Source organism: Drosophila sechellia, chromosome 2R (assembly GCF_004382195.2).
Source record: "Drosophila sechellia strain sech25 chromosome 2R, ASM438219v1, whole genome shotgun sequence".
Lineage (NCBI taxonomy): Eukaryota > Metazoa > Arthropoda > Insecta > Diptera > Drosophilidae > Drosophila > Drosophila sechellia.
In genome coordinates, this window is record NC_045950.1 from 10,847,485 (window position 1) to 10,871,245 (window position 23,761).

The following is a 23,761-nucleotide window of genomic DNA, read 5'->3' on the forward strand; positions in this document are numbered from 1 at the left end:
ATGGGTCGCAAAAAAGGGGAGGTGATGAGGTCAAGTCGCACAGCCACACAAGCAAACAGCAGAAGTAAACCACCTTCACATCTGAGCGGGGAATTTCGCGTTGATAAGGCATCCAGGCCGAGATCGACAATCAGATGAATCATGTGAACCACCAGAAAAGTTCTTCCCCGCATCTTGAGGTATAAAACCGAAGCATTGGCCACCTTGAAACATCAGTCAGCTCAAGCAATCCAGTCCAGCAACATGCAGAAGACAAGCATCCTAATCATGGCACTTTTCGCCATCGTAGAGGCGGTTCCTACAACAGGACCCATTCGCGTCCGTCGCCAGGTGCTCGGAGGTTCCTTAACCTCCAATCCCGCTGGTGGGGCTGATGCTCGATTGGATCTGACCAAGGGCATTGGCAATCCCAACCACAATGTGGTGGGTCAGGTTTTCGCAGCCGGAAACACTCAAAGCGGTCCAGTCACAACTGGCGGAACTTTGGCCTACAACAAGTGAGTTCTCTAAGCTAAGAGCTTATTAGAGGATATATTAACTATATTCTATTTATTCTTGCAGTGCTGGTCATGGTGCCTCATTGACCAAAACACACACGCCCGGAGTAAAGGATGTCTTCCAGCAGGAGGCCCATGCCAATCTATTCAACAATGGCAGACATAATCTGGATGCCAAAGTGTTCGCCTCTCAGAATAAACTGGCCAATGGTTTCGAGTTCCAGCGCAATGGAGCTGGTCTGGACTACTCCCACATCAACGGACATGGTGCTTCCTTGACGCACAGCAACTTCCCAGGAATCGGCCAGCAACTCGGTCTGGATGGACGTGCTAATCTGTGGTCATCGCCCAATCGTGCTACTACCTTGGATCTCACGGGATCGGCGAGCAAGTGGACGAGTGGACCGTTTGCCAACCAGAAGCCAAACTTTGGTGCTGGCCTGGGACTTTCCCACCACTTCGGTTAAATATTACCCTGGTATAGATGTAGAAACTAATTTATTTAAAACAAAATAAAAAAATAACAAAATTATGAAGCTGTTACCCTTTTTAAAATGAAAAAAATATATTATTCACCAAATAGAACATAAACATCCATTTCAAAACTTGTATTAAATATACGTTTTTTTTATCAGTTTACGGTTTTCTTTTATCATTTTATTTTGTAGTTATTTGAATATTTTGCTTATTATACCGCACTTGCGTAAACAATTCGATCCCACTCAATGATTAATAATTTTGCTTATGTTAGTTTAATGGATTTTGTTTTACATTTTTTTTTTTTTGTTGTGGTTGTTGCTGCTCCTGTTGCTATCTTCACCAATTAGGATTTCATTTTGCTTTTGCAGAAACATAAAACATGTTTGGCTTGAACAATGGAGTTGTTGGAAAATACAAAAGGAAACTATGAAAAGTCTGCCAAGTATGCTGATATCATGTTTGAGTTGATTAATGTCTCCTGCACACCGCTTACGATAGCTTCTTAGCCTTCTGGTACAGTGTGTCCACCACCTTGCCCATACTTTGTATGGTTTCCAGCACGCGTTCATAGGTCTTGTCCACGGGCGTCTCTTCGAAAACAATCAGTACTCCCTCACCCTGATCCAGAATGCCGCTGAACTTTTTGTCGAGGATCATTTGGGACAGCTTCTTTTCCACCTGCGGCATGGGCAGCTGAATGCTCTCGGCAACATGGGCAACCTGCCAATAGGAAAAAAAAACCGATTTTAGTCAGGGCGAACATGCCAAGTCGTTATAATCTATCTCACCTGCACACGAGAGTAGGGTTCAATGATGCGGCACAAGTTTTGCTCCAACATGGTGTCGTATAACGTGCCCAAATGCGCCTGCACAATCACATCCTCGGCCAGCTCCTTTTTGTATTCCTTGAGGGCAGCCTGGAAGTCGGCCAGGGAACGTTTGTGTGAAGCTTCAGCCACTGATTTCATAGCATCTATATCGCGGCCCGAGTAGGTAATAGCCTAGTAATGACAATTATATTTATAAGATAAATCAATTAAATCTACACAACATTTTGGTTGTGTTAAATAATAATTCATTCACATATGTATATGTAGAAAATTACAACTGCTGACGCAAACTCATTTCGGACTGCGCTTAACTTACCAGCTTTCCGCTGACGATCTGGTTGACATCATCGGACTGTCCCAACATGATTTTGCACAGCAACATGTATTTCAGCGAGGTTAGGGCCTTGACGCTGTCCACGCTGTCGAATCCTTCAAAGGCCTCGTAGAAATAGGAGAATGCGGTCTTAAAGTCACGCTCATCGGCCGCATGTAGGATGCCGGACTGAAGATCCAGTGCTCCCTGCACCTTTGGCGGACAGTAGATAGCATTGGCCGTGGTACGGGCTGAGGTGAGGGCGGCCCTAGCCTTGGGCAGGTTGCTCAGTGCGTGATAGGTTTTGCTCTCCAGCAGCTGCACTTCCACCAGCAGATTCTTGTCATCCAGCTTTTTCAGCTCGCGCAGCAATTGGGCACCCAGAGCCAAGGCCTCCGTATACAAAGCAGTATCAAAATATAAGGCAATCAGACGAGCTTCCAGCGATTGGCGAAGAAAAGTGCGCTTTTCCTGTTTGGCCCACTCAATGCAGTCTTTACACAATTGCACCTAGAGATCAAACAAAGAATATTCTAGTAAATTCTAGTACTCATTTAGTGAAACATGAACTCACCTCAATGCCTGTGCCCGCGTCCATGTCCAGGAACATGTCCACCAGGGAACGCACCAGCTTGGCCGCCTTGGCCTTGCTGATCGAGCTGAGGAACGGACGCGTCACCTTGATGAGATCGGCCAGCTCCTTGGCCTTGCCCTCCTGCTTGTAGAGCTCGCCCTGCTGCAGAATGCCCTGCTCCTTGATTCGGATGCGCTCCTCATCATTCTCGGCGCCCTCCTGGTCGCGGACCAGTTTGTTCAGCAACGAACTATCCTGCTCCTCGCGATTCACGCTGGACAATGCCTGGGCACGCTCGAAAAGTGTTGCTCCGGCCATCTTGCGACTTGAAATTTGTGTTCGGACGAGACGAGATGAGATGTGGGGGCGCTCAACTCAGAAATTTAGTAATCAATCAATCAACTAAGCTTGTCCCAACTCAGCTACTAGCAATGCGACAATTTTTCCTTTGTGTTCGATCGGTTCCGGTGTGTATTGATTGCGTATTTACGTGTTTTATGCTGACTTTTTCACCTTTTGGTCGTTGTTATTAAGCGCCAGTCACGATTAGAGATGGTGCGCTTTCGATAGGCGAGTCATAGCGGGCATCGATAGGCCACGAAGGTTGCACTATTGCTTGCTGTCGATATATCGCACGCAACTTGTGAACAATCGAACAAAACCGGTCTGCCGACGTTTTGCACTGACCAAGGACACTAGAATATTAATATTCTAGGGCCTTTGCACTGACATTGTATGTGATCGTGTGGCTTCGGCAGGCATATTCTGTTTTACATTATTTGTAAGTCTAATTTGTGTCACCCCTAATTTAAATTTTAAATATTTAAATATAATTATGACACGAACCGTAAAATCACATCGATATCTTGTTATGTCTCACACCTAATGTGACCTGCCATCACTATTTGTTTTGTTGTTATTTGCAAGTAAAGGACTTAAGAACGAAATGGGTGAAGAAACTATTAACTCCACACAAAACAAAACCAGAACGAAAACCACGCGACCCAAGGCAGTGTACCTGTGGACAGTGAGCGATGTGCTCAAGTGGTATCGCCGCCACTGCAGTGAATACACCCAGTATGAACAGCTCTTCGCCCAGGTGAGTTGATTGCACAATCCTAATCCCAATCCTTGATTTACATCACTTACCTTCGAGCCTCTTTGGAACGGGTTTCCTTCAGCAGTTCCTTCATTTCAGCACCTCAAAACACAAGCAGGAAAATTCCCGGTTACTTTTCGCTACAATTTAGACATCACTATAACTGCCTACTGATACTGTTTCTTTTTTTCCCTGTACATTTTACAGCACGATATAACCGGAAGGGCTCTACTCCGGATCACAGACTCCTCACTGCAAAGAATGGGCGTCACGGACAACCGGGATCGGGAAGCCATTTGGCGGGAGATCGTTAAACAGCGACTGAAGACGGACATCATGGAAATCCGGGATATGGAGAGACTCAACATTTACTAGGATCACTCATTTACTTTGCTGTAGTTAGAATAGTAAAAGCTTATTTTGTAAACTTTCTTTTAAGATTCTTAGACGCCATATCTGGTTTTAGATTAGACAATCAAGTATGATATTAATCAAATATAGAAGAAAACAAAATTCTAGTTTAAATTTAAATATCGACTAATTATTGCTTATTGCCCATGATTGTAAATATAAAAATAAACCTAGAATGAGAGATTTGTTTAGTTTTTATTATTAGGATACTGGTTTTATAGTCTACTTAAGTAAGGACCAGAATATCATTTTTTTGAGATCACTTAAGTGTGTTTCTAATATCAATTACTTATAACGACCAGTTCCTCTTCGGCTCAGATCTCCTTTTCCAGCTTGGGCGAAATCAACTGGACGTCGTTGTCCACCGGCTTAGGGGCCACACTGGCTACTAGGCCCACTCCTGATCCGGCCACTGCCACGCCACTGTTGCAACTTGAAGTGGTAATCACTTTTGGCAGCGAGTTGGATGTTAGGATGTGCGGCATGGTGACGGTGCCATTGCCCATTGGCAGAGCAGTTGTGAAGAGCAGCTTGGGCGGCTGCAGACGTTGAGCCGTGGAGCATGGCGAGGCTACAGGCGTCGGCTGTATGAGACTTGGCAACAGGTTGAACAGGCGCTCTCCCATAGACTTCTCCCAGTCCAGGCGCTCGCGTTCCAGGGATAAACGATTGTGCTGGATCTCGTTGGCTTCGTTTTGCGAGTTCAGCAACTGACGAAGAAGGATTCTCATTGCTGAAAATGGGACTTTTTTTAGTACATTGGAGACAGAATAATAGCCACTTGCTACCCACATGTCATGTGTCTTTTCGTTTGCAGGTCCTTCCTACCTTTCTCGTGATCATGGCGACTCTCCTCCTTCTCCAGTTGAATGTGCTGCTGATGGTGCTGCTCCTGCTGGAGACTCTGTTGCAGTTTCTGCTGCTGCTGCTGAACAGCGGCCTGCACCTGAGCTTGGGCAGTGGACAAGGGCAACGTGGCGGTCGATTTACCCACAGCAGCAGCCGCTGCCGCCGCCTTGGCCTGCTCCGCATTGACCAGCACGAACTTGACTCCTCCGGGGGCTGTGGCCACCAAACCGGCGTTGCTAGGCTGTGCCGGTGCTGCCGCCGAACCGCTAATCATCAGACGAGCGCCCTGATTGATGGCACTCTGCAGCAGTTGAATTTGGGGCGCAGCTCCTTTGGCGTTTGCCATGGGACTTGGTCCCACGGCAGCTGGCAGCTTTGATTGCATCAGGAAATTCGCTGGCACCAACGAGATTTTACCGCCCTGAAGTTTGCTGGCCGTTGTCGTTAAACTATGCGTGGTCGCGCTTATGCTAGCCGTAGTGGTGGTAGTGCTGGCCGGGATGATGACATTGGCCCCGGTAAAAGGAAGCAGATTCGACGGTTTGTTACCCTGTAACATTTCAGCCAAAGTGGATGTATTAGTAGTGGAACTTGGTGACTTCTCAATTGGTGGATCTTCAGCGGCATCCACATCGATGGGTTCTTCCTTGGGCTGTGGCAGAATCATGCAGTCATCGTCCTCCTCCTCCGCTTCGGGCTCTACTGCGGAAGTTGCTGCTGCGGTTTCAACTTCTTGGCGTGGCTCGACTTTGATGCACGGCGAAGTCAGGGCTTCTCCTATATCAACCTCTACATCAGCGGAAACCTTGCGACGCTTTGAGAAGGATTCCTCGTTCATATCGCTGTCGGCTTCTAGGCAGCCAGCTTCCAGTTCCTTTCGACCGCCGGTATCCTTGTTTTTGCTGACCAGAGCGGAGAGCAGCATGTCATCCTCCTCGTTGTCGCTCTCGGATAACTCCTCTCCGTTCGCCAGCCGTCGCTTGCGACGTTCGGCATGCTCCTCCAGGGCCTGCTCCAGTTGGTATTTGAGCGATGGAGCAGGCACCTCATTGGGACGCACACTGAAAATGGGTCTGGTCATAATGGCGTCCATCTCGGCAAAGTGTTTCCAGCTGGGCTCCGAATCGGTGGACTGACCGCCGCACTCCTTGTCCTTCTTCAAGCGATTGTAGAAGCACTTGAGGTTCTTGATCCGTGTGGTAATCTCCTCCGGCGAACGATGATAGCCATACTCCTGCATTTTGGCGGCCAGCTGACAGATCACGGCGTGCTTTTTGTGCGTGGTGATTAGGGTTCTCTGCAGTTTGGGATCGCCCCACAACTGGATAAGCAGCTTGGTTTCATCGGTGTCGAAGTTGGGATTGCGTCCCACAAAGCTTTGTTTCTTGGAGGAGCTCTGGCAAGGATTTGGGGCACCATTTCCTGGAGTGCTTGGGGCACTCGCAGGATTCGCTGTGGCAGCTGAGCCGTTGCTCACCGTTTGAGCCGGTGTTGTTGGTACCGGATAGGTGGCCGCCGCTGCCTCCGAGCGGCGTTTTTTGATCCTAGCACTGGACTTCAGGCTCATGGCGGCTGCACTGCGTCTGGAGAAGGAGCACGAAGGCAGGTGAAAATCAATATAGGCCAGAAAATGGAAATCCGGGAGCCGTTGCCTTCGTCTGCAGGCGAGTGAAAAATGAGCCAGGCGAACGGCGCAATCGCGGGCAACCGAATTGCCGGAAATCCACCCCTAAACATCGGATATACCCCCGCCGCTCGGGAAAATCGGTGGCTAAGCCAAGTGCATTTCCCACCCAACTAAGTAGTAGCATGCGCGTTGGCTCACAACAGCTCTCTCGCTCTCTCTCGTCCTTAGAAGGCATGCGCCAAGGGGGAGTTATTGATTAGTAACTACCTGCGTTTAGGGGTTTTTCCAACTGACACCGCGAAAAACCCTCGTTTTTTCTTATATGCCAATCAACTGGCTAACGGGAATGCATGGCTTTTTGCAAAACACGTGCTACTAATGCGAATCTGGCGAACAAGGACGCGAATAAGAATGCGGACACGAGATCTGCGCATCACACTTTGTAGGACATGCGCAGTGAGAGCGAGCGAGAGCACGCGTTTACCTGTGGCCGGGGTGGAAAGCGCTCGCTGCAACGAAGCAGCAGACTTTGCGAGAAGGAAATAAAACTTAGGAAAACTTGCTGTGCAAGACTAGGATAGCGGATCAAAATCACTTACCATTCCACCAGGAGCGATTCTCAAAAGGTAACAGTTTAAACTTTTTAATCGGCATGTATCGATAGTCGATAGGCCAAGGTTGGGGCTGCCAACTGTGAAAGCAATGCAAATGCTTTGTTCATTTTAAAGTTAAATAATATACAGTTTAATAACTTAATAACAGTGCAGTTAATTTGAGTTTAAGCGAATCAAACAAGTAGCTGAAATAATATTCAAAATTTACAAATACGAAAATTGGTATATTTGTCGGCTGTGTGGTATTTTTAGAATTTCTTTAGACGTTCACACCTGTCAGCTGTTGCTAAAGATTTGGTTTGCAACACAAAACTAAAAAAATGGTTTTGTCCAGCGAGGAGCAGGAGTTCATTAAGCGCAAGCACGAGGCGACGCTGAAGCTGCGCCAGGAGTTCCTCAAGCAGAGCTCCAATCCCTACCGCCATGCCACCGGCGAGGGCGGCACCGTGGTAAGTGGGAGCACCAATGCTTGGCTTGGTTATGTCATCACTATGTGTAATAAATACTATTAAACCGCTGTACATTGCAGTTCGATGCGGGATTAGCCCGTTTCCAGGCGATGCGAGTCTCCAACTACGAACACTTCAAGCCCACCGGTAAATCCTTCCGCACGGGCCTGTTCGCCGTCGTCCTGCCGATTGCCCTCTACGCTTGGGCTCTGAAGACGGAGCGCGATGGACGCGAGGAGAAGTACAGGACTGGCCAGGTGGCCTACAAGGACCGCCAGTTCAAGTTCATCTAAGCCATACATTCAGCCAATTGATCTTCGATTCGTATAGTGGAATTAAAACAAAACCGTAATGAAGCTATGCCATTTATTTCTCCTCCATCTGCTTGTCGCGAGCGATGACAAAGTCCTCGAACTTGACCATGTACGTGGTGCCCTTGTGCCAGTGGGCGGTGACCTTGCACGGCTGTAAAACGCAAATCATAATGTTAATAGTTATTATTTAATGGAGTCTGCTGGAAAACATACAAATCCGCAGTTCGTGAGCACAGCTTCCACGATGCCAGCGGTGAAATTGGCGCAGTTCAGCGAGCCCTTATCCTTTGGCACGCTTATGAATGTGTTGACCAGCGGTTCCTTTTCAATGATGTAGTATGTCCTTTCGTCGTCGTTGGCATGTTCCAGTTTCTCCGCCTCCTTGCCAAAGAGATTCTTCCACACCGTGGTCTTAACAAAGAGCAGCATTTGGGTTAGTTTCGTTTCTCGCTTGGAGCTGCGCTCCCTCACGAAATACAGGTCGATTATGCGGGTGCCCACATCTTGGCCCAGATCGTGGAGTCTGAAAATGGCTTGGAATTAACGAATTAATCGCAAAAACATAAAGAAACTCCCACCTTGTTTGCAATTCTGGGACTGTAAACACTCGGCTCTGCGAGTACTGGACGATTTCGCTGAAAAGCAGCGCCACAATGCTCTGGGAAACCTCCGTTTTGCCCTTGGACAGTGGTCTGTCCAGGATATTGCTGCGCGGACGCATCGAGGATATTTTTAGGGCCTCCAGTTTTTCCATTTTCCTGATAAATGTATCAAATTATTTTCCAAAACAATACAAAGTGTGCACGCCACCTTTTCTGCCCGAAATGCCAAAGAGCTTTGCAGAAGTGGTCACACTTAAAGTTGCGACAATAATACAATAAATATTAATTATTTTTATTAGGCCTTTTGCTTTTTTTAAATTTTGATGTACATTAAAAAAATACAATGAAAATATGCTGATTTGTTTCATTAATAGCAAATAAATAAAGTGTATAATGTATAACAAAAAGTGTGCTAAGTTGTTATACTAGCCCGCGAATTTCAATTCTAGCCGTTACTTTTCAAATTCAATTGTTACTCGGAAACAAGATCGTCTGATTTTATCTTCCTTGAGCTGCAACAGTCAATCTTTTTGCTCGGGTCCTGAAATATCACCTGCGACCAGTGATCTTTGGAGCATTGTTGTAATTCCAGAAGGTAATCCTCGAAGTGTTTGAAGCAAATTTCCCGGGTATTGGGACAACCCACGCCGTGATAATAGCTGCACAAGTTATCGCAAATCCAGTTTCGCTGTCCAGAATCACTTGCGTAGTCCTCACTCTGTGCGTCATTGCCCTCCAAGGAAGCCGCGTACATGCGCGACGTTATTTTCGCTATGGAGTCGTCGATCTTGTACTCCACCTCCGGGTGGAAAATCAGCTCCATCACCAACGAGTGATCCTCCTCCCGTCGCGCATATAGTAGATACCACAATGGCATCAAGTTGAATCGAATACAGGACATTAAACGCCGAATGTGCACTTTCCTCTTGTTCCAATTGTGACCCAGCCATCGAACAGCTATAAAGAAAACCTAAGAAAACCCTATATAATGCAATAATAGTTGATAATGTTGATAACCACCTCGATCTCGGTGTTCACACAGATTTCATCGGAATCGAGCAAATAAATCAGATGAGAGGTCGGCAGATCCAGGAACTCCTTGGTGGCCACAAAGGTGAGCAGAAACTTGCGGATCCTAGTCAGCATCATATTGCGAACCACATCCATGGCGGGATTGTCCTTCGACTCCACGTATAGAGCACATGCCGTATCCTCGTTGTAACACTCCACATCATCAAAATAACTCCAGCAATGCGCCTCCAGTCCAGTGATCCTCAAATAAGTGGCAGCCACATAGACCTCCACAATGTGGGCCAGCTCCAGGACGGGCTCATCGCTCAGCATCCACTTGTAGGAGAGCATAAAGGCCTTCTGGGACACGGTGTTCTCGGGCAGGGTGACCAGCAGCGGAATCATCTCCAGCTCGCTGAAGAAGCGAGAGTACACCTGCAGCACGATGAAGTGGCAGTTGAAGTACATATTGTTGATTTCTATCTGCACAGTGGTCTTCAGATGGGACTCGAACATGTAGCGCAGCACCGTGGCCAACTGATCCTTGCAAGGCTGCTCCAGTTTCAGCCAGCCATCGGCATCCTCGAAATTATGACCGAACTCGAAGAGGGAGCGATTCAGAGACCTGGTCTCTTCGACATCGTTCTTTGATACCTTCCTAAACACTCTATCCAATTCGAGATCCTCCGCGTTCGATACCATTCTCGCAATAGAGTTTATTTCATCTTTGGTGGATGACTTATCGGCTCTAAACTTGGGACTGCAAGGGGGAGAAAATCGTTTGAGATTCACTCACTGTTCCTAAGATAAACTCACTTGGTAAATAAAACGCTGCAGGTGAGTTCCTGCCTCTCACTTTTCTGGCCATTGGACAGTTGTTGTTGCCTCATCAGCTCCTCCATTTCGAGATTTGGTTTTCTTGTTTTGTATTTTTGACTGCAAGGCTACTGTGTTTTTAAATGTTTACAAAAAAAACACACTCGTAGCTTTCACATTGTTTATTAAATTGTGTTTTATTGTTGGTATTCTTTTGTTCACATTTTCAAATACATTTATATGAATAAATATATCATTTATATTAATATTTTCTTTATCCATTTCTGCAATGACACGTTTCTTTTCAATTTAATATGAGTATATGCGGCTATTTTAACCATTTTGCCGATTTCGATGTGAAACAATAAGGGTAAGAAAATGATACAAATTGCAAAAGGTGACCTTTTATTTTAGCTAAAGTAATAATTACGCCTTTTGATCTAGTTTTATTGTGTGTTTGAGGACGATTGCAATAATAGTTAGCTATTTTTCCATGGAGTAAGCGTGTAAATTAGAGAGTAATATAAAACGTAATTGTAAATTATAGATACATATTTAACATTTTGTACTTCTTGTTGTTGAGTTGTTTCCGTTTCCGTTTCTGTTTGGATCCGTTCACGGTTCATCTTGCCTTATATTTTCAAAAATTTGCATTCCATTGATTTCCGTTTTCAGATCTTGGCTTGTATTTTCTGAGGTTTGTATCAATGTGTTTGCTGAATTTTGCACATTTAATAACAATTGCCGTATTTAGATAATTTTTACAATAATAATGTTGCTTTTTAATGTGTTTTTTTTTTGCACAACCTTTGCTTATTTTTAATAAATATGCATTTTGTTTTAGTTTTCGTGTGAATTTCTTTCTTTCATGGGTTTTCTCACCGACTTAGTACAACAATAATTATATAGTAAGAAATAAATTAATGTTTTTTATTATTTATATATATATATATAGCTGCATATATGAGTTTGTTGACTTTTTGAAAACACTTAAATTGTTTGCTTTTTGTTTTTACCCCTTTGCTCAAATGCCTCTTCTTTCGGCCATTTTATAAACGGCCCAAAGTTGTTGGCATTTCAATAAAAATTACAAATTGCTTCGCATTCTAGAATTATTTAGTTGCAAAAGATTTCCAATCGAGCAATGCTGCGCTCTTTGTTCGTCCATCGACTCTCTAATTCTAATTGGTTTCTCCTTCTATTTCTACGGCTAACAAAAGATTTGGAAAACAAACGTTTTGAGTTTGGGGCAAAAGGAATATTTTGAATCTTCATGAGCCCTAAGAAGAGACAAAAACATCCTTTTTCTAAGGCAACCGAATGGGTACATAGTTTTGAACTAAAGCACATTTAAGTAACAATTGCCGAGCATGGCGAACGCACAAAACTTGAGCATTGCCGCGGACTCTTTTGCTAGAGGAGTAGTCGAATACAATTTGTAATTCTTGTTCAGGTTCGGAGAAGAACGGCTCGACAGCCGTGTGTCGCCAACTAATTCTTCTGCCTAGTTGCGTGTGTCGATTTATTTATTCATTTGCGCATCAGGTTGCCGATTGTTTGAACTTTTCGTGTGAGTTTTTGAGCGCGTGACATTGGAATCGCGCAGAGAAAATCGCATTTAAATATATTTAGTTCTCGTTTCGCCTTTGCCTTTGTCTTGGCCTTTTAATACTGTTCTCCAATTTCGAATTGTTAACAAGCAAGTGTAAAATATCAAAAAACCCTAAACAACTAAAACTAAAACAATCATTGTATAATATTTTGATTTTTCAAAAAATGTGTTTCAGTTACGAATAAAAACAAATAGCCCGTTTTTACAAAACTATAATTAAGCGAGAGCACTAAACATAAGTTATAAAAGTATATTAAAATTAGATACATAATCCTCTTTTGTATATACAATTAATTATGGCAATTCAAATGGAGTATACCGAAATGATACTAAAATCGAACCACAGACCCATTTTGGCGAACTGATTTTCAAGCTGAATTGCTTTTTACACATTCTTCTTTCACCCGATTTGAAAAAGCTGTGCTTTTGCATCGACACGATCTTTTCATCTCAACAGTATGAAAACATTGTTTTCTTGCCATTTATCAGAAAAACATTTCCTTGTCCACATTCAGATATCTTTAAGATACCGTAGATCTGGTGAAATAATCAGTACTTCTTGGTAATTAGTTTGCAAAAATGGGTCCTCAGGCTGTCATCATGGATAAAGCCTAGAACAGCAAGCGTCCATAATCGTTTTGGGGTGCCTTCCTGCCAGTTGATTGCATTAAATACGGCGGAGTCTGATGCTGCGGAGCACCCAAGCTGTGCGACAGCTCCCAGTTGTAAAAATGACGCTGCGATTGGGACTGCGATTGCTGCGACTGCTTCTGCTTGGCGCCCCACGGACGGTTGGCGCTGTTCATTATGCTCTGCTCGGAGTGGTGGTAGTGGAATTCGCTTCTGGGCCTGGGGTCATCATCGTGCTGTCCTTGCAAGCGGGCCTCCAAATGTCAGACATGCGGCTTGTGCTGCCCGCCGCAGAGGCCGCAGTGGATGCCGACCAAGTGGCAGGCGCGGAGCGGCGGATAGCACCACAGGCAGGGCACGAACAACGAGAGGATCGCCAGGCCCAGCCAGCGCTTGCTGCAGCCGGCCTCGCTGGCGCTGCAGTCGCACGGATGCTGGGCCGTCTCGCCCTCGGCGTCGCTCATGCAGTGGTAGATCATGCAACGGGCACAGCCCATTCCGGAGATGCACTCGTAGCCGCTGCGAAACGCATCCGGGGCATATTCGCAGGCGCCCCGACGATTGAAGTCCTCGCTGTACAGCTCGTGGCAGTAGCGGCATCGCAAACGCGTCTCTTTCTTCAGTATGTCGGATACGTTCGGCTTGTGCAGTGGCTTTCCCGATCCGTCGTCGCGACAGGCCAGTCCTCCACCCGCCGCCGTCTGTGCCGCCGCCATCGCCTGCGCCGCCTCCAGAGCGTTGCGCTTCTTTAGTGCACTGATCGACTCCCTGCGAGCATTGAGCACCTGCGCCCCCACCGGCTGGTCCACCACCGGATAGTTGTAGTCGTGATGCACCGCCGTCAGCGTCACGTACGAGTAGTTCTCACTGGCCGCTATCTGGCCGGCGGTCGCCGGCGATGGAGCAGCAGAAGCGGGCGGTGCGTCTGGCTGCGACGTGGTGGCCGATGTTTTGTCCGTGGATATGTAGTGAATGGGCGGCGGAGGCAGCTTCTCCGAGTCGGAGTTGTTGCTGACGCTCTCTGCAAAGTAAGCGATGGATTAGGGTGTGCTCTGAATTGCTAAATCAATGGGTGTCAAGTGAATCAATTTTAAAGAGTTTTGCACTTGTTTTTACCCAATCTAGCAACACTTACTGTGACTTTTCTCGCTGCCCTCGGGGCTTGAATGGATCTTTTGTAAACTCTCGCTCTCCACAGGTAAGTCCAGGGTCATGAATACATCATCTTCGCCAACCGAATCATATTTGGTTAGCGGTGGGCATATTATCGTTGGATTCGATTTGGCCAGTCCTAGATAAGGTAAATGAATCAGTTTTAGTCATGATACATTTATAACTATATATGTGAAAACAGCAAAGTTTTTAGCAAGGCTCAAAGCAGAGAACAGTTTAAAGTTGTACAGAAAGAAGATAGATCTTGACGAGCGTAAAATCAGAATACAGCTAAGTGTAAGCATGGAAATTGAAAAGAACTCATCGAAACGTGGTGACCTACTAGTGTGTACTAGACTATACTATTTCACATATATGTGCTGAGAATTTTGAAGCGATCGAGAAGCGCAATGTTCCTCTTCAAAGCAAACAGCACACACACAAAACTAAATTCGAGGTACGGCCTCATTTAACACTTACCAATTTGATTGAAATTATAGATTTAAATGTTTGGTTGATTTGTTGATTTTTAAAACAATTTGCAATATTCCAATGTGATTGTGTGTGGTGATGTTTGATATTTGGGTTGGTTTTTCGTTTGGTATTGTGGCAAAAGTAGAGCATAAGACATACAAAAAGTTATATATATATATTAGTAAACGAAAGCAATACTAAGTCAGAGGCTTGGAAGAATCGGAAGAAAGAAAGGCAAGTGGCTTCGGCATGAGTAGGTAAGCAGTAGGAATCAAAAGGCAACTAAAGCGGGCTGACAGAAAGCAGAGAGAGATAGAGAGACGGGATGTGCAAGCCGGTCATGCAACTAGTTGGTACATTAGTTGGTAGTTGGGGCTCAGCCATGAGGATTCGGGCAGGAGTTTACCATCGATCAGCTCGTTGTAGGCGCGCAGGACGCCCTTGTCAAAGGCTCGCGCATCGGCGGCCGTTTGAAATGTGAGTCCATTCCGCTGCTTCCCTGCGCGCCAATGATGAAATGTGGGCATTACTTTGTAATACTTCAGATCACGATTGATCACACAGCTCAAGATGACCTGCCGGAAGTAAATCATTCAATATCATCAGCATATTCTAGTGTGTGATCTATACTCACGCTCTGATCGGATATCCTCTGCCCGTAGATGATGTAGTCATGACCCGATGCCAATGGGGATAGCCTAGCCCGCTTCCGGATTGAAACGTTGGCCAGGCCACCCCCGGCCAGCGGAAGCCAGCCCTCGGTGCTCTCGTCTCTGGTCATTACCTGTGCGCGTACTGTTACTAAGAAGTCGCTGTAAAAAGAAAAAAGGGGTGTATGTTGCATTAGTTTCGATGGAGAATACAATTTAGTCCTTGATTTTAATATCTCTGTAGGTTTATAGCCATTTTTTAATGTGATCTTATCATGCTAGACATATCTTAGCCTAAATAATGAAATCGCTATCAATCCCACCTGCTTAACCTGCGTTTGGGACCAAGTTTGGTATAGGAAACCGTAGCCATGCTGGACGTGCCAATGGTTTAAAACGAATGAGAGGCATCGAGGTACCAGAGCTGCCTCTATATCCTCGACAGGATAACCCACAAGTGTCGCTAATTTGGCTAATTCAATTTTTCGGCACCGTCAAGGAAGCCATAGCAAGGATACTAGTAGCACCTGCCATCGGCAAAAATTGATTCATTGAAGCGAGGGTAAAAAGCCAATGAAAACTAAAAATATCTGGATGTCCTTCGTTATAAAAATACTAACTCAAAGCAAGGACAAAGCAAGGATATATACCTTTATCTCATCTAGTCTTAAAATGAGATACTTTTTTAGAAGGGGTTTCAGCAATGAAGAATCTGTATGTAACTTGGCGTTGCCAAATGATATACGGTTTCATTCTTGAAAATGAAGCCGCAACTTCGGAGCTAAGGACTTTACTCGCCTTATGAATGGGTAGCATAAAATGGAGTTTTTGATGACCTGCGCACAAGTTTCGCATAAATTGAATGTGCTTGAATAGGGACAGAGTTCCCGGGCAAATCAAAAAGGGAGTTACTCAATGAAAAAAGCTCCAAAAAGGGAGTTGAAACTTCACTAGGCCAATGCGATGTGAATGTGCGTGTGTGTGTGCTTAAGGGGAGGGGTTTGCGTGCATGTGTGTGCACCGGTGTGCGTGTCATATGTACACATGCTTGTCCTAGTTTCGCTGGATTTTACAGAATGAATATTTTTGTCGCGACGTCACCGGGCCTCCGAGAAGGCAGGACATGTCAAGGACTGGTCCCGCCATGGTTTTCATTCAGCTACGTCAGCTCTGTCAAGGATTTTGCGAGGCAGCGTGAATGAAAACCGAAAGGAAGCCAACGGAACTATCCAGGGTCAGAGCATAATAATAGCGCATAACGGGTTTTCATTGAGCAAGAGAGGCGCTGCCAAGCTAACCGTTCACTCCATTAGAGTTGCCACCCAGTTATTCGAGAGTCTGTGGTCCACCCAGGGTGTAGTCGAAATGAAGTTAAATGATATATGTAGATATACTACCAACTCCGCCAAACATAAAACATACACACACTTTTATATACTTGTGGAAAGCTAGAAGAGACTGCCCCAAGCCGAAACTAAAAGTCCATCAATATTTGGAAGCTCTCACTTCCAGCCACAGCGCATGCGTGGGAAAGATACCGTTAGAGACGATGTGAGAGATGGAGAGAGAGCGAGCGAGAAATCCAGTTATCTTTTCTAATGTGTGAGTGTGTGGGAGTTGTCGCCCATAAATGATCTGGGTCCAAGCAAAATCCAACCAACTAACCAATTTCCCGACTTTTTAACACCATATAATTATTTACAAAATTTTCGAGTTATTTGGTATGCCCAAAACATTGTTGCCAAGCGAATGCTTTGGATACTCCCACACACACACACACACTTTGACGCCCACTCGCACACACACAGGGGCTGCAGCAGGAAAAGATGAATGAACGCTCTGCGTGTGCGTGTACGTCTATGTCTGTGTTCGTGCACACCCACACAAAAAGTTGGAGAGGCGACGCCACAATACAAGAAAAAATACAAAAGTTTCAACACCCAGAGCCACTCTTTAAATAGGCGAATAGTTTTGATAGCCCCCAATGTCTAACACACACGCACACAGATGCACACTCCTACCTATATTTGCACACAAGCACAAATGTCGCGTGGTAACGATGTCCCGCTTACCGTTACATTATTCACATGCCAATCAATTTACAATGCAAAATTGAAATCGAATGTTGTTTCCGCTGCAGCAAGAAACGCAGCAAACAGGGTAACTTTTTTTGACAACATTAGTAGGATATTAAATTAAATGTGTATTGCATTTTTTGTAATGAACAAAATAATATAAAATGAATTACAGAATTTTAATAGTACTCATGCTAAAATACACTTAGTTTACAAAATATAGTTGCCTACTTTATGGCGACATTCTGCATAAATAAGTTATATTTGCGAGCTGGTCTCTGAGATCTCAAGATCTGCACAGCAATGAAATATATTTTGTAAATATTTCATGAAGACCATTTAAAATGTATAAAATCCAAAAAATTGTATCATTGCAAAACGTGAGCCTGTTTTTGAAAATTGAGCAAGTGTTAATGGGAAAGTTTAACCATCAAAGGTAAAAAGTGGAGAGATAGTCATAGCAGACAAAGCTATTCCCACTAGAAGAATTCGATTGTATCATAGCGAGTGAATGTGAGTTACCTTTCTACAACAAAAACACTTTTAAAATATATATTTAAAGTTATTCCAAGATCTGCATTCGTTTGTAAGCTCTCTGGGATTCAATTGACTATATGGAGGTCAACTAAAATCGCTGATATCATTGATCTCTCTGCTAGTTTTCGCACATCGGAATAGTTGTGGGCACCCATTAAGGAACTATGTGTGCGGGGGCATGCCGCGTATCAATTCATTATGAGGACGGAATAAAGAGCAAGACATGAATGAAACTATTGGAACCTTGTGTGCCCAATGCCCCTCCTTTTTGTTCTTGATGCGCAGGCATTTGCCGAAAGAAATAAACGAACCGCGGACGAAACAAACAACAAAACGACGGACAAACACAAAATGACATCATATTCGAATAGAATTTAAAGAGCGCCAGTGGCGCGAGGCAATAATACGTGAGTAGTCGTAACAACGGCAATTATTGGACCCAGAGGCGAACGGAAAAAGAAACCACACATGGGGGCGTTCCATTTCATTCATTAAAAGTGTCGACAGACAATGCGGAGACTTCAGTTCGCCCAGACAAATGACTCACGCTTCTTCCTTCATTCATTCGACGACTGGCGGTTGGCTGTCCATTGAGGAAAAGAGCCCGTCGACTCAATTTAAAAGCGCTTCGCAAATTGAAATTGACTTCCACCAATCGGCTTCCAATTGATGGCAATTAATCGAGGCACGCCAAATAATTGCAACACATGAAATGCGCATTATAGCCAGAAACGAGTGCAGCCGAACCAAAGTGGCGCGCTTCGTCACTACTTGCCTGAATTTAAATGTGTAAAAGAACACAAGGCACTTTTAAATAAATACATAACGTCTTAATATTTAAAAAAAAAAAAATTTATTCCTAGATCATGTTAAAAATAAATTAGAAAACTGAGAATGATTAAAAACTTTCAACAGACTCTAGGAATTTAAGAGTTGAGTAAGCCGATCATGACAGCAAATTTAAAAATTCCTGAAATTTTCTTATCAAGTATATATGATACATGATATCCGGGATATGACGTTTTAAGTTCCTTTTAAAAACAGAGCAATCTGAAATTTTCAAAACATTGTTGGTTTTTAGTGAGCTTTTTTTTTAAACGCGCGAGTACCAACTTGTTCTCTGATTTCAATTTAAAGCTTTTTAAATCCTAGATAATAATTTGAATATCCATACACTTTTAACCAGACTTATGTACATTATTTTGAATATTACTATTGATAGAAACAGATGATAAAGTCTTCTATTCTGTGAATATGTGTATCTCCTCCACTGAATATATCTACAGATCTATCTATCTACGTGTTTGAAGTTGTTGTAATTGCGAGAAACTCACCTTTCATGTCCTTCTGTCATGGTTCGTTATCAGAAAGATTCTAATATAGCAGCGTGTAGTGTCGGTGTTGTTGTTGTTGGTGGCGAAATACACCATGATTAAAGCATAAAGACATTCAGAGCTGCTGCTGCACAAACGTTTCCAACGAAAAAAGTGTAATCGAGCGACAACAACAACACCAGAAGAAAGTCAAATAGTTGCTTAGGCGATCCAATCCCACGTTGTTGTTTTTGCTGTTGTTATCCGACTTGCAATATCTCGCCGATCTCCAATACTCTTCCTCTTTTCGTTTCTCTGCTTCTCTTGCGTTTTGGCACAATTTTGGGGGGCGGGGCTTTGCAAAGAGTTGGGGGGGTTCTATTCATTCACTAAAATTGAAGGTGGGCGAAGGTGAATAATTAATTTCGGGTTTCGCGTTTATAAATCGAGAATCACTTTTACTTTTCCCCAAATACACAAACACGGCGCTTTTCATGTGGGCGTGTAGACAAACACAGTGGAAAACTTCGCACACACACACAAACGCGTACATACACGGATTTTTCCAAGCAACAAAAGATGTAACAGATGAAAATTGAGAGAAGGAGAGGCTCAACTCGGTATTCTCTACGCGTTTCAAACCCTGACTATTCGGAATTGTAAACTATATTGCTATTTTTCTTATTTATTTAGCTGTTTTGAACTACCATTTGCTGCGAGCACTGCTTTTTTATTAACATAAAATTTGCAAAAGCGAAAATTCATTCATACATTTTGCACCAACGAATCAATCGCTCTCGCTCTCCCACTCTCCGTCTCTCTATCTCCCTCTCGCGCGCTCTCCGCAGCTTGCGCAGAAAGTTTTTTGGGCGATTTCTCCATGTGTGTATATGCTGCTCTGCTTGCTGTTGCTGCCTTTACATATTTCATATTTACATACGCCTATACATACTGCACCACAGCTATATCTTTTCACCGATTTTCCCAACCGATATGTTTAATTGCTAACCGCAGCGGTTTTCAACTATATTTTCTTCTTATTGTTCTCGCTTTTCACTGTGCTTACGTATGTATGCATGTGCGTGAATTGGAGTACTACTTTTTGTAACAGTAAAAATGAGAGGGAGAGGAAGAGAGAGAGCACTGGATCAGCTCGCTTTTCATTATTTCGCATTTAAAATGTATAACTCTGCCTTTTAATTCATTTATTTAACAACGCGCACACATACACACAAACACACACACTAAGCAGGAGCAGACGCAACGAAATGTAGCATTTTCTTTGTATTAATTTTGCACTGTTTTTAATGACATTTACTTGTGCTGCTTGTGCGCAATTTTTTTGCGAATATTTGTGCTTTTTCCGATTGGGCGTTTTTGACAATTAAGCAGATATTTTCACAACAATTGACATTTCCAAAAACAAACGACGGCGACGGCGAAAAAATTAGGGGACAGTGTGACCGTGGACGAATCCGATAAATATACTCTTTGTGCGAACTCTAAAACTTCATATAAAATACCAACGTATAAAATGCATATAGCGAAAATATGAGTTTATGGATTTGCAACTCTGGGGTTACAAATTATTGCGAATTTTTTGAAAACGAAAATATTGACGAAACTTTAAATGTTCGTATTGTTTTATTTATTCAAAATTTTAATTATTTCGAACTTTATTGTGTATCGATAGTTAATAGTTTTGAATTAACACTAAAGGCAATAACGTTACTAGGAAAGCCTACAATTTGGTATTGGTTTTAAGAAACATCATTCGGTGCAGCTCATCCCCTCCTCAGGCGGGATTACTGGCCAGGCCTCTGGTCTGCGAAAGAACAAACGTGGTTCCCGGCACATGCCATGGCTGGAATTAACAGGATATGGCAGCTAGTCCTGTGGAGGAGCGTGAAATATTCCCGATTGGAGTGACATACTCCAGTACGTCAAACCTATCTTTATAAGACATTTGTATGACCTATATGGCATTTGTATGGTATAACCAAAGACACTAGAATAATTATTCTTTGGTATAACCATTCAGGCGAATGCGGGACATCGGGAGTGGGCCTGCTTAAGCTTCTGTTTGTAGTCCCAGACCATTTTCTGAAGACCTGCATCTTTGACAATGTTGAAGGGACGGCAGTTGGCGACGCATCTTATCTTATTTGTGGCCTTGTCCGCACTGGAAACGTGTGGATTCCGATGGGAATCCTCTTCATCCTCGTAGCCACCACCCAGGTGTCCTCTGTTTTTGGACATATGACTTTGGTTCTGTAGCACTTGAGTTGCTCCTTGTGTGAAGTGTATCCATTTTGCCGCGACTGCACTTCTTGCTGAATCGCAGGACTCCGGCGTTCAATTGAGCCTTGAAATAGTTTTGGCTGTAGAAAGCCATCAAAACTTTACCCATTTTAAGAGATTCTACTGATTCAATTTACAAAGAGCAACTCAATTGAGTTTATCGATAGACTGTATACCATGTGTAATCGAAATCGCTAGTCATAAGAGAATTTTATGTTTTAAACTAAAAGAAAAGATATATAAGACATAAGAAAAAAATAGAATGCAAAAGAATTAACTTTACCAAGATATATTAAATCAAGTTCTTGTTAAGAAAGTCAGTGGCTATTTACACCACCTTAGACTTTTCGCACCGTTCTCGCGCTTGTTTACCAACACAGTTTTGTGCGTGACTGAATTTTCGTGAGTTTGTATTTGTGTACATTTTGTAATTTCGGTTTATTTTCCTTTTTGGCAAATTAAACCAGCACGAATCGAACAACCGATCCGCCACGATGCATGTTGAAAAGAAATCAGAGCTGCGTAGCCTACTCAAATCCGGGGACAAGCGTTGCAAACTCGTTGAGCCCAGGAACACCAAAAGCTGCGTCTGGAGGTTTTTCAATCTCGTCCAGTGCGACGACCACATAGAGCCGTACGCCTGCTGCAAAACCTGTGGCGATCTGTTATCCTACAGCGGGAAAACTGGAACCGGATCGCTGCTACGGCACCGATGTCTCCACTCCAGCAGCAGTAACGGTAAGTTCGGGATCCGAAATCTCACGCACGCCCTTCGCAATCGAAATCCACTGCCACGCGTGCTCCGTGCCGTAGAAACCGAGCACGGATCAGTGCCCGATGCCATCGCGATAAATCCACGGTTCATCGGTACAGGCTCCTCCACTTTTGCGCGGGAAAAGTAGAAAATCTAGTTATAGCAAGGCAGTAAATCCCCTTGGAAAAAAAAACTATAGATAAAAATAGTGCCGGATAGGTACAGAATTTTCCCCAACCAGTGGTTGTGCTTGTAAACAGTTTATAAACCTATTGTATATTTTTTAAAATGCTATTAAAAAATTAGCTAAAAAATATTGTTATGTTAAAAGTATTCTTATGATTTTTCGCTGTTGAAAAGTATGTAAACATTCTTTTATTCTTGTTTTTCACCTCGGTTTGCCGTTGCCTTTGTTTCTACTCTTAGGTTCAGGCGTTTTACAACACTGCAACGGCACTTGACAACACTGACGACAGCAACGCTAATATCGCAAAAAATAAATTTGTGGAGAAAAATCACTTTTGACGTACTAATTACCTAGAGAAAAGTATTGAAAATGCCCAAGGGTCGTGTTAGCAATGTGTGGCAGCACTACGATATTAACGAGGAGTGCGAAAACTTTGCGATATGCCGTTACTGCGGCAATAATATATCGCGTGGAGGCATGGCCAGCAATTTGAAGGGCAACAATACGACCAATTTGTGGACGCATCTGCGGCACAAGCACAGGGACGAGGTGCTGGTCAGTCCGGTACAGCAACGTCCCCAGGCCCGGATGATCCCAATCATCAAGAAAGGTAATCCCAACGAAGTTCGTATGGCGGGCTATCGACCCTTGGGACGGCGGGAAACTATCGCCGGCGCCCATCTCTGGGTTATGATATTTTTGTTATTATACGGTAGCTGTACCAATATGTATCGTATTAACCATCGCTTCCATCCTTTGCATTGCAGACAAAACCGTGCGGATAACCAAGGCCAAGACGCTGAGGGAGCCGCTGCGTGTGGCCAAGCCGAAGATCGAGTCGAATGTCGCCAGTTATCTGGGCGAGGCGGGTGCCCTGCCGCAAAAGTGGGAGGAGTACGAGCAGAACGATGAGATTAGCGAGGACATTAAGGACATCATATACAGCGAGGATCCACTGTGCTATAGCCCTATACACGTGATGGATGATGAGGGCCTGGATCAGCCTGAGAAGCAAGTGACCGTGCTAACCCATTCGACTTCACCCGCCGGGGGAAGTAGCAGGGCCATCGGTGTGGGTTCGGGCGTACAGGCTACTGTGGTGGCCTCCACGTCCTCCAGCAGCAGCTCGGCCAAGCAGCTGAAGAACAACCTGGAGACGTCCATCGAACGGCTGACCGCTGTCAGCGAGCAGCTCAGCTACATCATACAACAAAATCACGAGGAGCTCACCAAGGACGACGACTACTATTTTGCACTTAGCTTGGTGCCCGTCATGCGCCACCTTTCGCTCAGTCGGAAGATGTACGTGCGGTCCAAGATCCAGGATATATTGTTCAAGGAAAGTGAGGACTCGCCAGTCGCCAAGGATGAGTAGGCGCTCCAATATATACATTTACCCAGAGGAACGAAGGAAACGATAAAGGAAAAGGACGTCTAAGCGTATCGTAAACTAAGTTAATAATTATACATATGTTATGTATTCATTTAAATGATGCTCTTTTATCAAATGCGAATACTTTGTATATTTTCCAATTATATTTTACTTAAAACTCAAAACGAAATAAAGCACTACAATAAATTAAGGAAAAG

General features: G+C 44.1%; 9 protein-coding genes and 1 long non-coding RNA gene across 16 annotated transcripts; 4 read left to right on the forward strand and 6 right to left on the reverse strand.

Annotated features, from left to right (window-relative positions):
- The first annotated feature begins 201 nt into the window (after positions 1–201).
- Positions 202–1,033, forward strand: LOC6609196 (attacin-B). The gene is made up of 2 exons (XM_002033851.2): positions 202–497; positions 562–1,033. The coding sequence occupies exons 1-2, from the start codon at positions 244–246 to the stop codon at positions 962–964; spliced, it is 657 nt and encodes a 218-aa protein (XP_002033887.1). The 5' UTR covers positions 202–243; the 3' UTR covers positions 965–1,033.
- Positions 1,034–1,247: 214 nt separating this feature from the next.
- LOC6609197 (26S proteasome non-ATPase regulatory subunit 11) lies at positions 1,248–3,012 on the reverse strand. The gene is made up of 4 exons (XM_032716593.1): positions 2,695–3,012; positions 2,124–2,630; positions 1,766–1,978; positions 1,248–1,697 (listed from the first exon to the last, which is right to left on the reverse strand). Exons 1-4 carry the CDS (start codon positions 3,010–3,012, stop codon positions 1,467–1,469), a joined length of 1,269 nt encoding a protein of 422 aa, XP_032572484.1. The 3' UTR covers positions 1,248–1,466.
- A 582-nt stretch (positions 3,013–3,594) lies between these two features.
- LOC6609198 (protein aveugle) lies at positions 3,595–4,385 on the forward strand. The gene is made up of 2 exons (XM_002033853.2): positions 3,595–3,793; positions 4,001–4,385. The coding sequence occupies exons 1-2, from the start codon at positions 3,641–3,643 to the stop codon at positions 4,166–4,168; spliced, it is 321 nt and encodes a 106-aa protein (XP_002033889.1). The 5' UTR covers positions 3,595–3,640; the 3' UTR covers positions 4,169–4,385.
- LOC6609199 lies at positions 4,381–6,964 on the reverse strand. Of its 2 annotated transcripts, none has more exons than XM_002033854.2 (2): positions 5,033–6,964; positions 4,381–4,937 (listed from the first exon to the last, which is right to left on the reverse strand). In XM_002033854.2, the coding sequence occupies exons 1-2, from the start codon at positions 6,618–6,620 to the stop codon at positions 4,519–4,521; spliced, it is 2,007 nt and encodes a 668-aa protein (XP_002033890.2). In that variant the 5' UTR covers positions 6,621–6,964; the 3' UTR covers positions 4,381–4,518. The 2 variants fall into 2 exon arrangements, with proteins under 2 accessions (XP_002033890.2, XP_032572480.1); XM_032716589.1 differs by having other exon boundaries at positions 4,997–6,963.
- A 585-nt stretch (positions 6,965–7,549) lies between these two features.
- On the forward strand, positions 7,550–8,103 carry LOC6609201. The gene is made up of 2 exons (XM_002033856.2): positions 7,550–7,743; positions 7,824–8,103. Exons 1-2 carry the CDS (start codon positions 7,615–7,617, stop codon positions 8,034–8,036), a joined length of 342 nt encoding a protein of 113 aa, XP_002033892.1. The 5' UTR covers positions 7,550–7,614; the 3' UTR covers positions 8,037–8,103.
- On the reverse strand, positions 8,093–8,861 carry LOC6609202 (trafficking protein particle complex subunit 5). The gene is made up of 3 exons (XM_002033857.2): positions 8,636–8,861; positions 8,271–8,580; positions 8,093–8,208 (listed from the first exon to the last, which is right to left on the reverse strand). Exons 1-3 carry the CDS (start codon positions 8,809–8,811, stop codon positions 8,110–8,112), a joined length of 585 nt encoding a protein of 194 aa, XP_002033893.1. The 5' UTR covers positions 8,812–8,861; the 3' UTR covers positions 8,093–8,109.
- A 79-nt stretch (positions 8,862–8,940) lies between these two features.
- On the reverse strand, positions 8,941–10,613 carry LOC6609203 (kelch-like protein 6). 2 transcript variants are annotated; one of them, XM_002033858.2, is made up of 3 exons: positions 10,487–10,613; positions 9,680–10,430; positions 8,941–9,629 (listed from the first exon to the last, which is right to left on the reverse strand). In XM_002033858.2, exons 1-3 carry the CDS (start codon positions 10,570–10,572, stop codon positions 9,132–9,134), a joined length of 1,335 nt encoding a protein of 444 aa, XP_002033894.1. In that variant the 5' UTR covers positions 10,573–10,613; the 3' UTR covers positions 8,941–9,131. The 2 variants fall into 2 exon arrangements, with proteins under 2 accessions (XP_002033894.1, XP_032572481.1); XM_032716590.1 differs by having other exon boundaries at positions 9,474–9,616.
- Positions 10,614–12,111: 1,498 nt separating this feature from the next.
- Positions 12,112–20,398, reverse strand: LOC6609205 (sprouty-related, EVH1 domain-containing protein 1). Of its 3 annotated transcripts, none has more exons than XM_032716591.1 (6): positions 20,248–20,398; positions 18,951–19,318; positions 14,989–15,166; positions 14,761–14,929; positions 13,864–13,953; positions 12,112–13,749 (listed from the first exon to the last, which is right to left on the reverse strand). In XM_032716591.1, the coding sequence occupies exons 2-6, from the start codon at positions 18,968–18,970 to the stop codon at positions 12,992–12,994; spliced, it is 1,215 nt and encodes a 404-aa protein (XP_032572482.1). In that variant the 5' UTR covers positions 18,971–19,318; positions 20,248–20,398; the 3' UTR covers positions 12,112–12,991. The 3 variants fall into 3 exon arrangements, with proteins under 3 accessions (XP_032572482.1, XP_002033896.1, XP_032572483.1); XM_002033860.2 differs by having other exon boundaries at positions 13,864–14,019; positions 20,248–20,397; XM_032716592.1 differs by lacking the exons at positions 14,761–14,929; positions 14,989–15,166; positions 18,951–19,318; positions 20,248–20,398 and adding an exon at positions 14,361–14,739 and having other exon boundaries at positions 13,864–14,019.
- A 164-nt stretch (positions 20,399–20,562) lies between these two features.
- Positions 20,563–21,616, reverse strand: LOC116800454. Its single transcript, XR_004361413.1, has 2 exons — positions 21,514–21,616; positions 20,563–21,453 (listed from the first exon to the last, which is right to left on the reverse strand). It is a non-coding gene; the product is annotated as an uncharacterized LOC116800454 (long non-coding RNA).
- Positions 21,617–21,634: 18 nt separating this feature from the next.
- Positions 21,635–23,760, forward strand: LOC6609206. Of its 3 annotated transcripts, none has more exons than XM_032715547.1 (3): positions 21,902–21,968; positions 22,411–22,781; positions 22,939–23,760. In XM_032715547.1, the coding sequence occupies exons 2-3, from the start codon at positions 22,541–22,543 to the stop codon at positions 23,544–23,546; spliced, it is 849 nt and encodes a 282-aa protein (XP_032571438.1). In that variant the 5' UTR covers positions 21,902–21,968; positions 22,411–22,540; the 3' UTR covers positions 23,547–23,760. The 3 variants fall into 3 exon arrangements, with proteins under 3 accessions (XP_002033897.1, XP_032571438.1, XP_032571437.1); XM_032715546.1 differs by lacking the exon at positions 21,902–21,968 and adding an exon at positions 22,058–22,203; XM_002033861.2 differs by lacking the exon at positions 22,411–22,781 and having other exon boundaries at positions 21,635–21,968.
- The last annotated feature ends 1 nt before the right edge of the window (position 23,761 follows it).

Coding starts and splice junctions, on each gene's coding strand:
- LOC6609196 (XM_002033851.2), top strand. CDS start 244: ATGCAGAAGACAAGCATCCTAATCATGGCACTTTTCGCCATCGTAGAG. Junction 498..561: donor GGAACTTTGGCCTACAACAA/GTGAGTTCTCTA, acceptor TTATTCTTGCAG/TGCTGGTCATGGTGCCTCAT.
- LOC6609197 (XM_032716593.1), bottom strand. CDS start 3,012: ATGGCCGGAGCAACACTTTTCGAGCGTGCCCAGGCATTGTCCAGCGTG. Junction 2,631..2,694: donor ACGCGGGCACAGGCATTGAG/GTGAGTTCATGT, acceptor TTTGATCTCTAG/GTGCAATTGTGTAAAGACTG. Junction 1,698..1,765: donor AACCCTACTCTCGTGTGCAG/GTGAGATAGATT, acceptor TCCTATTGGCAG/GTTGCCCATGTTGCCGAGAG.
- LOC6609198 (XM_002033853.2), top strand. CDS start 3,641: ATGGGTGAAGAAACTATTAACTCCACACAAAACAAAACCAGAACGAAA. Junction 3,794..4,000: donor ATGAACAGCTCTTCGCCCAG/GTGAGTTGATTG, acceptor TACATTTTACAG/CACGATATAACCGGAAGGGC.
- LOC6609199 (XM_032716589.1), bottom strand. CDS start 6,620: ATGAGCCTGAAGTCCAGTGCTAGGATCAAAAAACGCCGCTCGGAGGCA. Junction 4,938..4,996: donor AACGAAAAGACACATGACAT/GTGGGTAGCAAG, acceptor TCCCATTTTCAG/CAATGAGAATCCTTCTTCGT.
- LOC6609201 (XM_002033856.2), top strand. CDS start 7,615: ATGGTTTTGTCCAGCGAGGAGCAGGAGTTCATTAAGCGCAAGCACGAG. Junction 7,744..7,823: donor CCGGCGAGGGCGGCACCGTG/GTAAGTGGGAGC, acceptor TGTACATTGCAG/TTCGATGCGGGATTAGCCCG.
- LOC6609202 (XM_002033857.2), bottom strand. CDS start 8,811: ATGGAAAAACTGGAGGCCCTAAAAATATCCTCGATGCGTCCGCGCAGC. Junction 8,581..8,635: donor GTCCCAGAATTGCAAACAAG/GTGGGAGTTTCT, acceptor AGCCATTTTCAG/ACTCCACGATCTGGGCCAAG. Junction 8,209..8,270: donor TGCTCACGAACTGCGGATTT/GTATGTTTTCCA, acceptor TGCGTTTTACAG/CCGTGCAAGGTCACCGCCCA.
- LOC6609203 (XM_002033858.2), bottom strand. CDS start 10,572: ATGGAGGAGCTGATGAGGCAACAACAACTGTCCAATGGCCAGAAAAGT. Junction 10,431..10,486: donor TGCAGCGTTTTATTTACCAA/GTGAGTTTATCT, acceptor TCCCCCTTGCAG/TCCCAAGTTTAGAGCCGATA. Junction 9,630..9,679: donor GTGTGAACACCGAGATCGAG/GTGGTTATCAAC, acceptor GGGTTTTCTTAG/GTTTTCTTTATAGCTGTTCG.
- LOC6609205 (XM_002033860.2), bottom strand. CDS start 18,970: ATGACAGAAGGACATGAAAG. Junction 15,167..18,950: donor ATGACAGAAGGACATGAAAG/GTGAGTTTCTCG, acceptor TTCTTTTTACAG/CGACTTCTTAGTAACAGTAC. Junction 14,020..14,760: donor CTACAACGAGCTGATCGATG/GTAAACTCCTGC, acceptor TACCTTATCTAG/GACTGGCCAAATCGAATCCA.
- LOC6609206 (XM_002033861.2), top strand. CDS start 21,725: ATGCATGTTGAAAAGAAATCAGAGCTGCGTAGCCTACTCAAATCCGGG. Junction 21,969..22,938: donor CCACTCCAGCAGCAGTAACG/GTAAGTTCGGGA, acceptor TTTGCATTGCAG/ACAAAACCGTGCGGATAACC.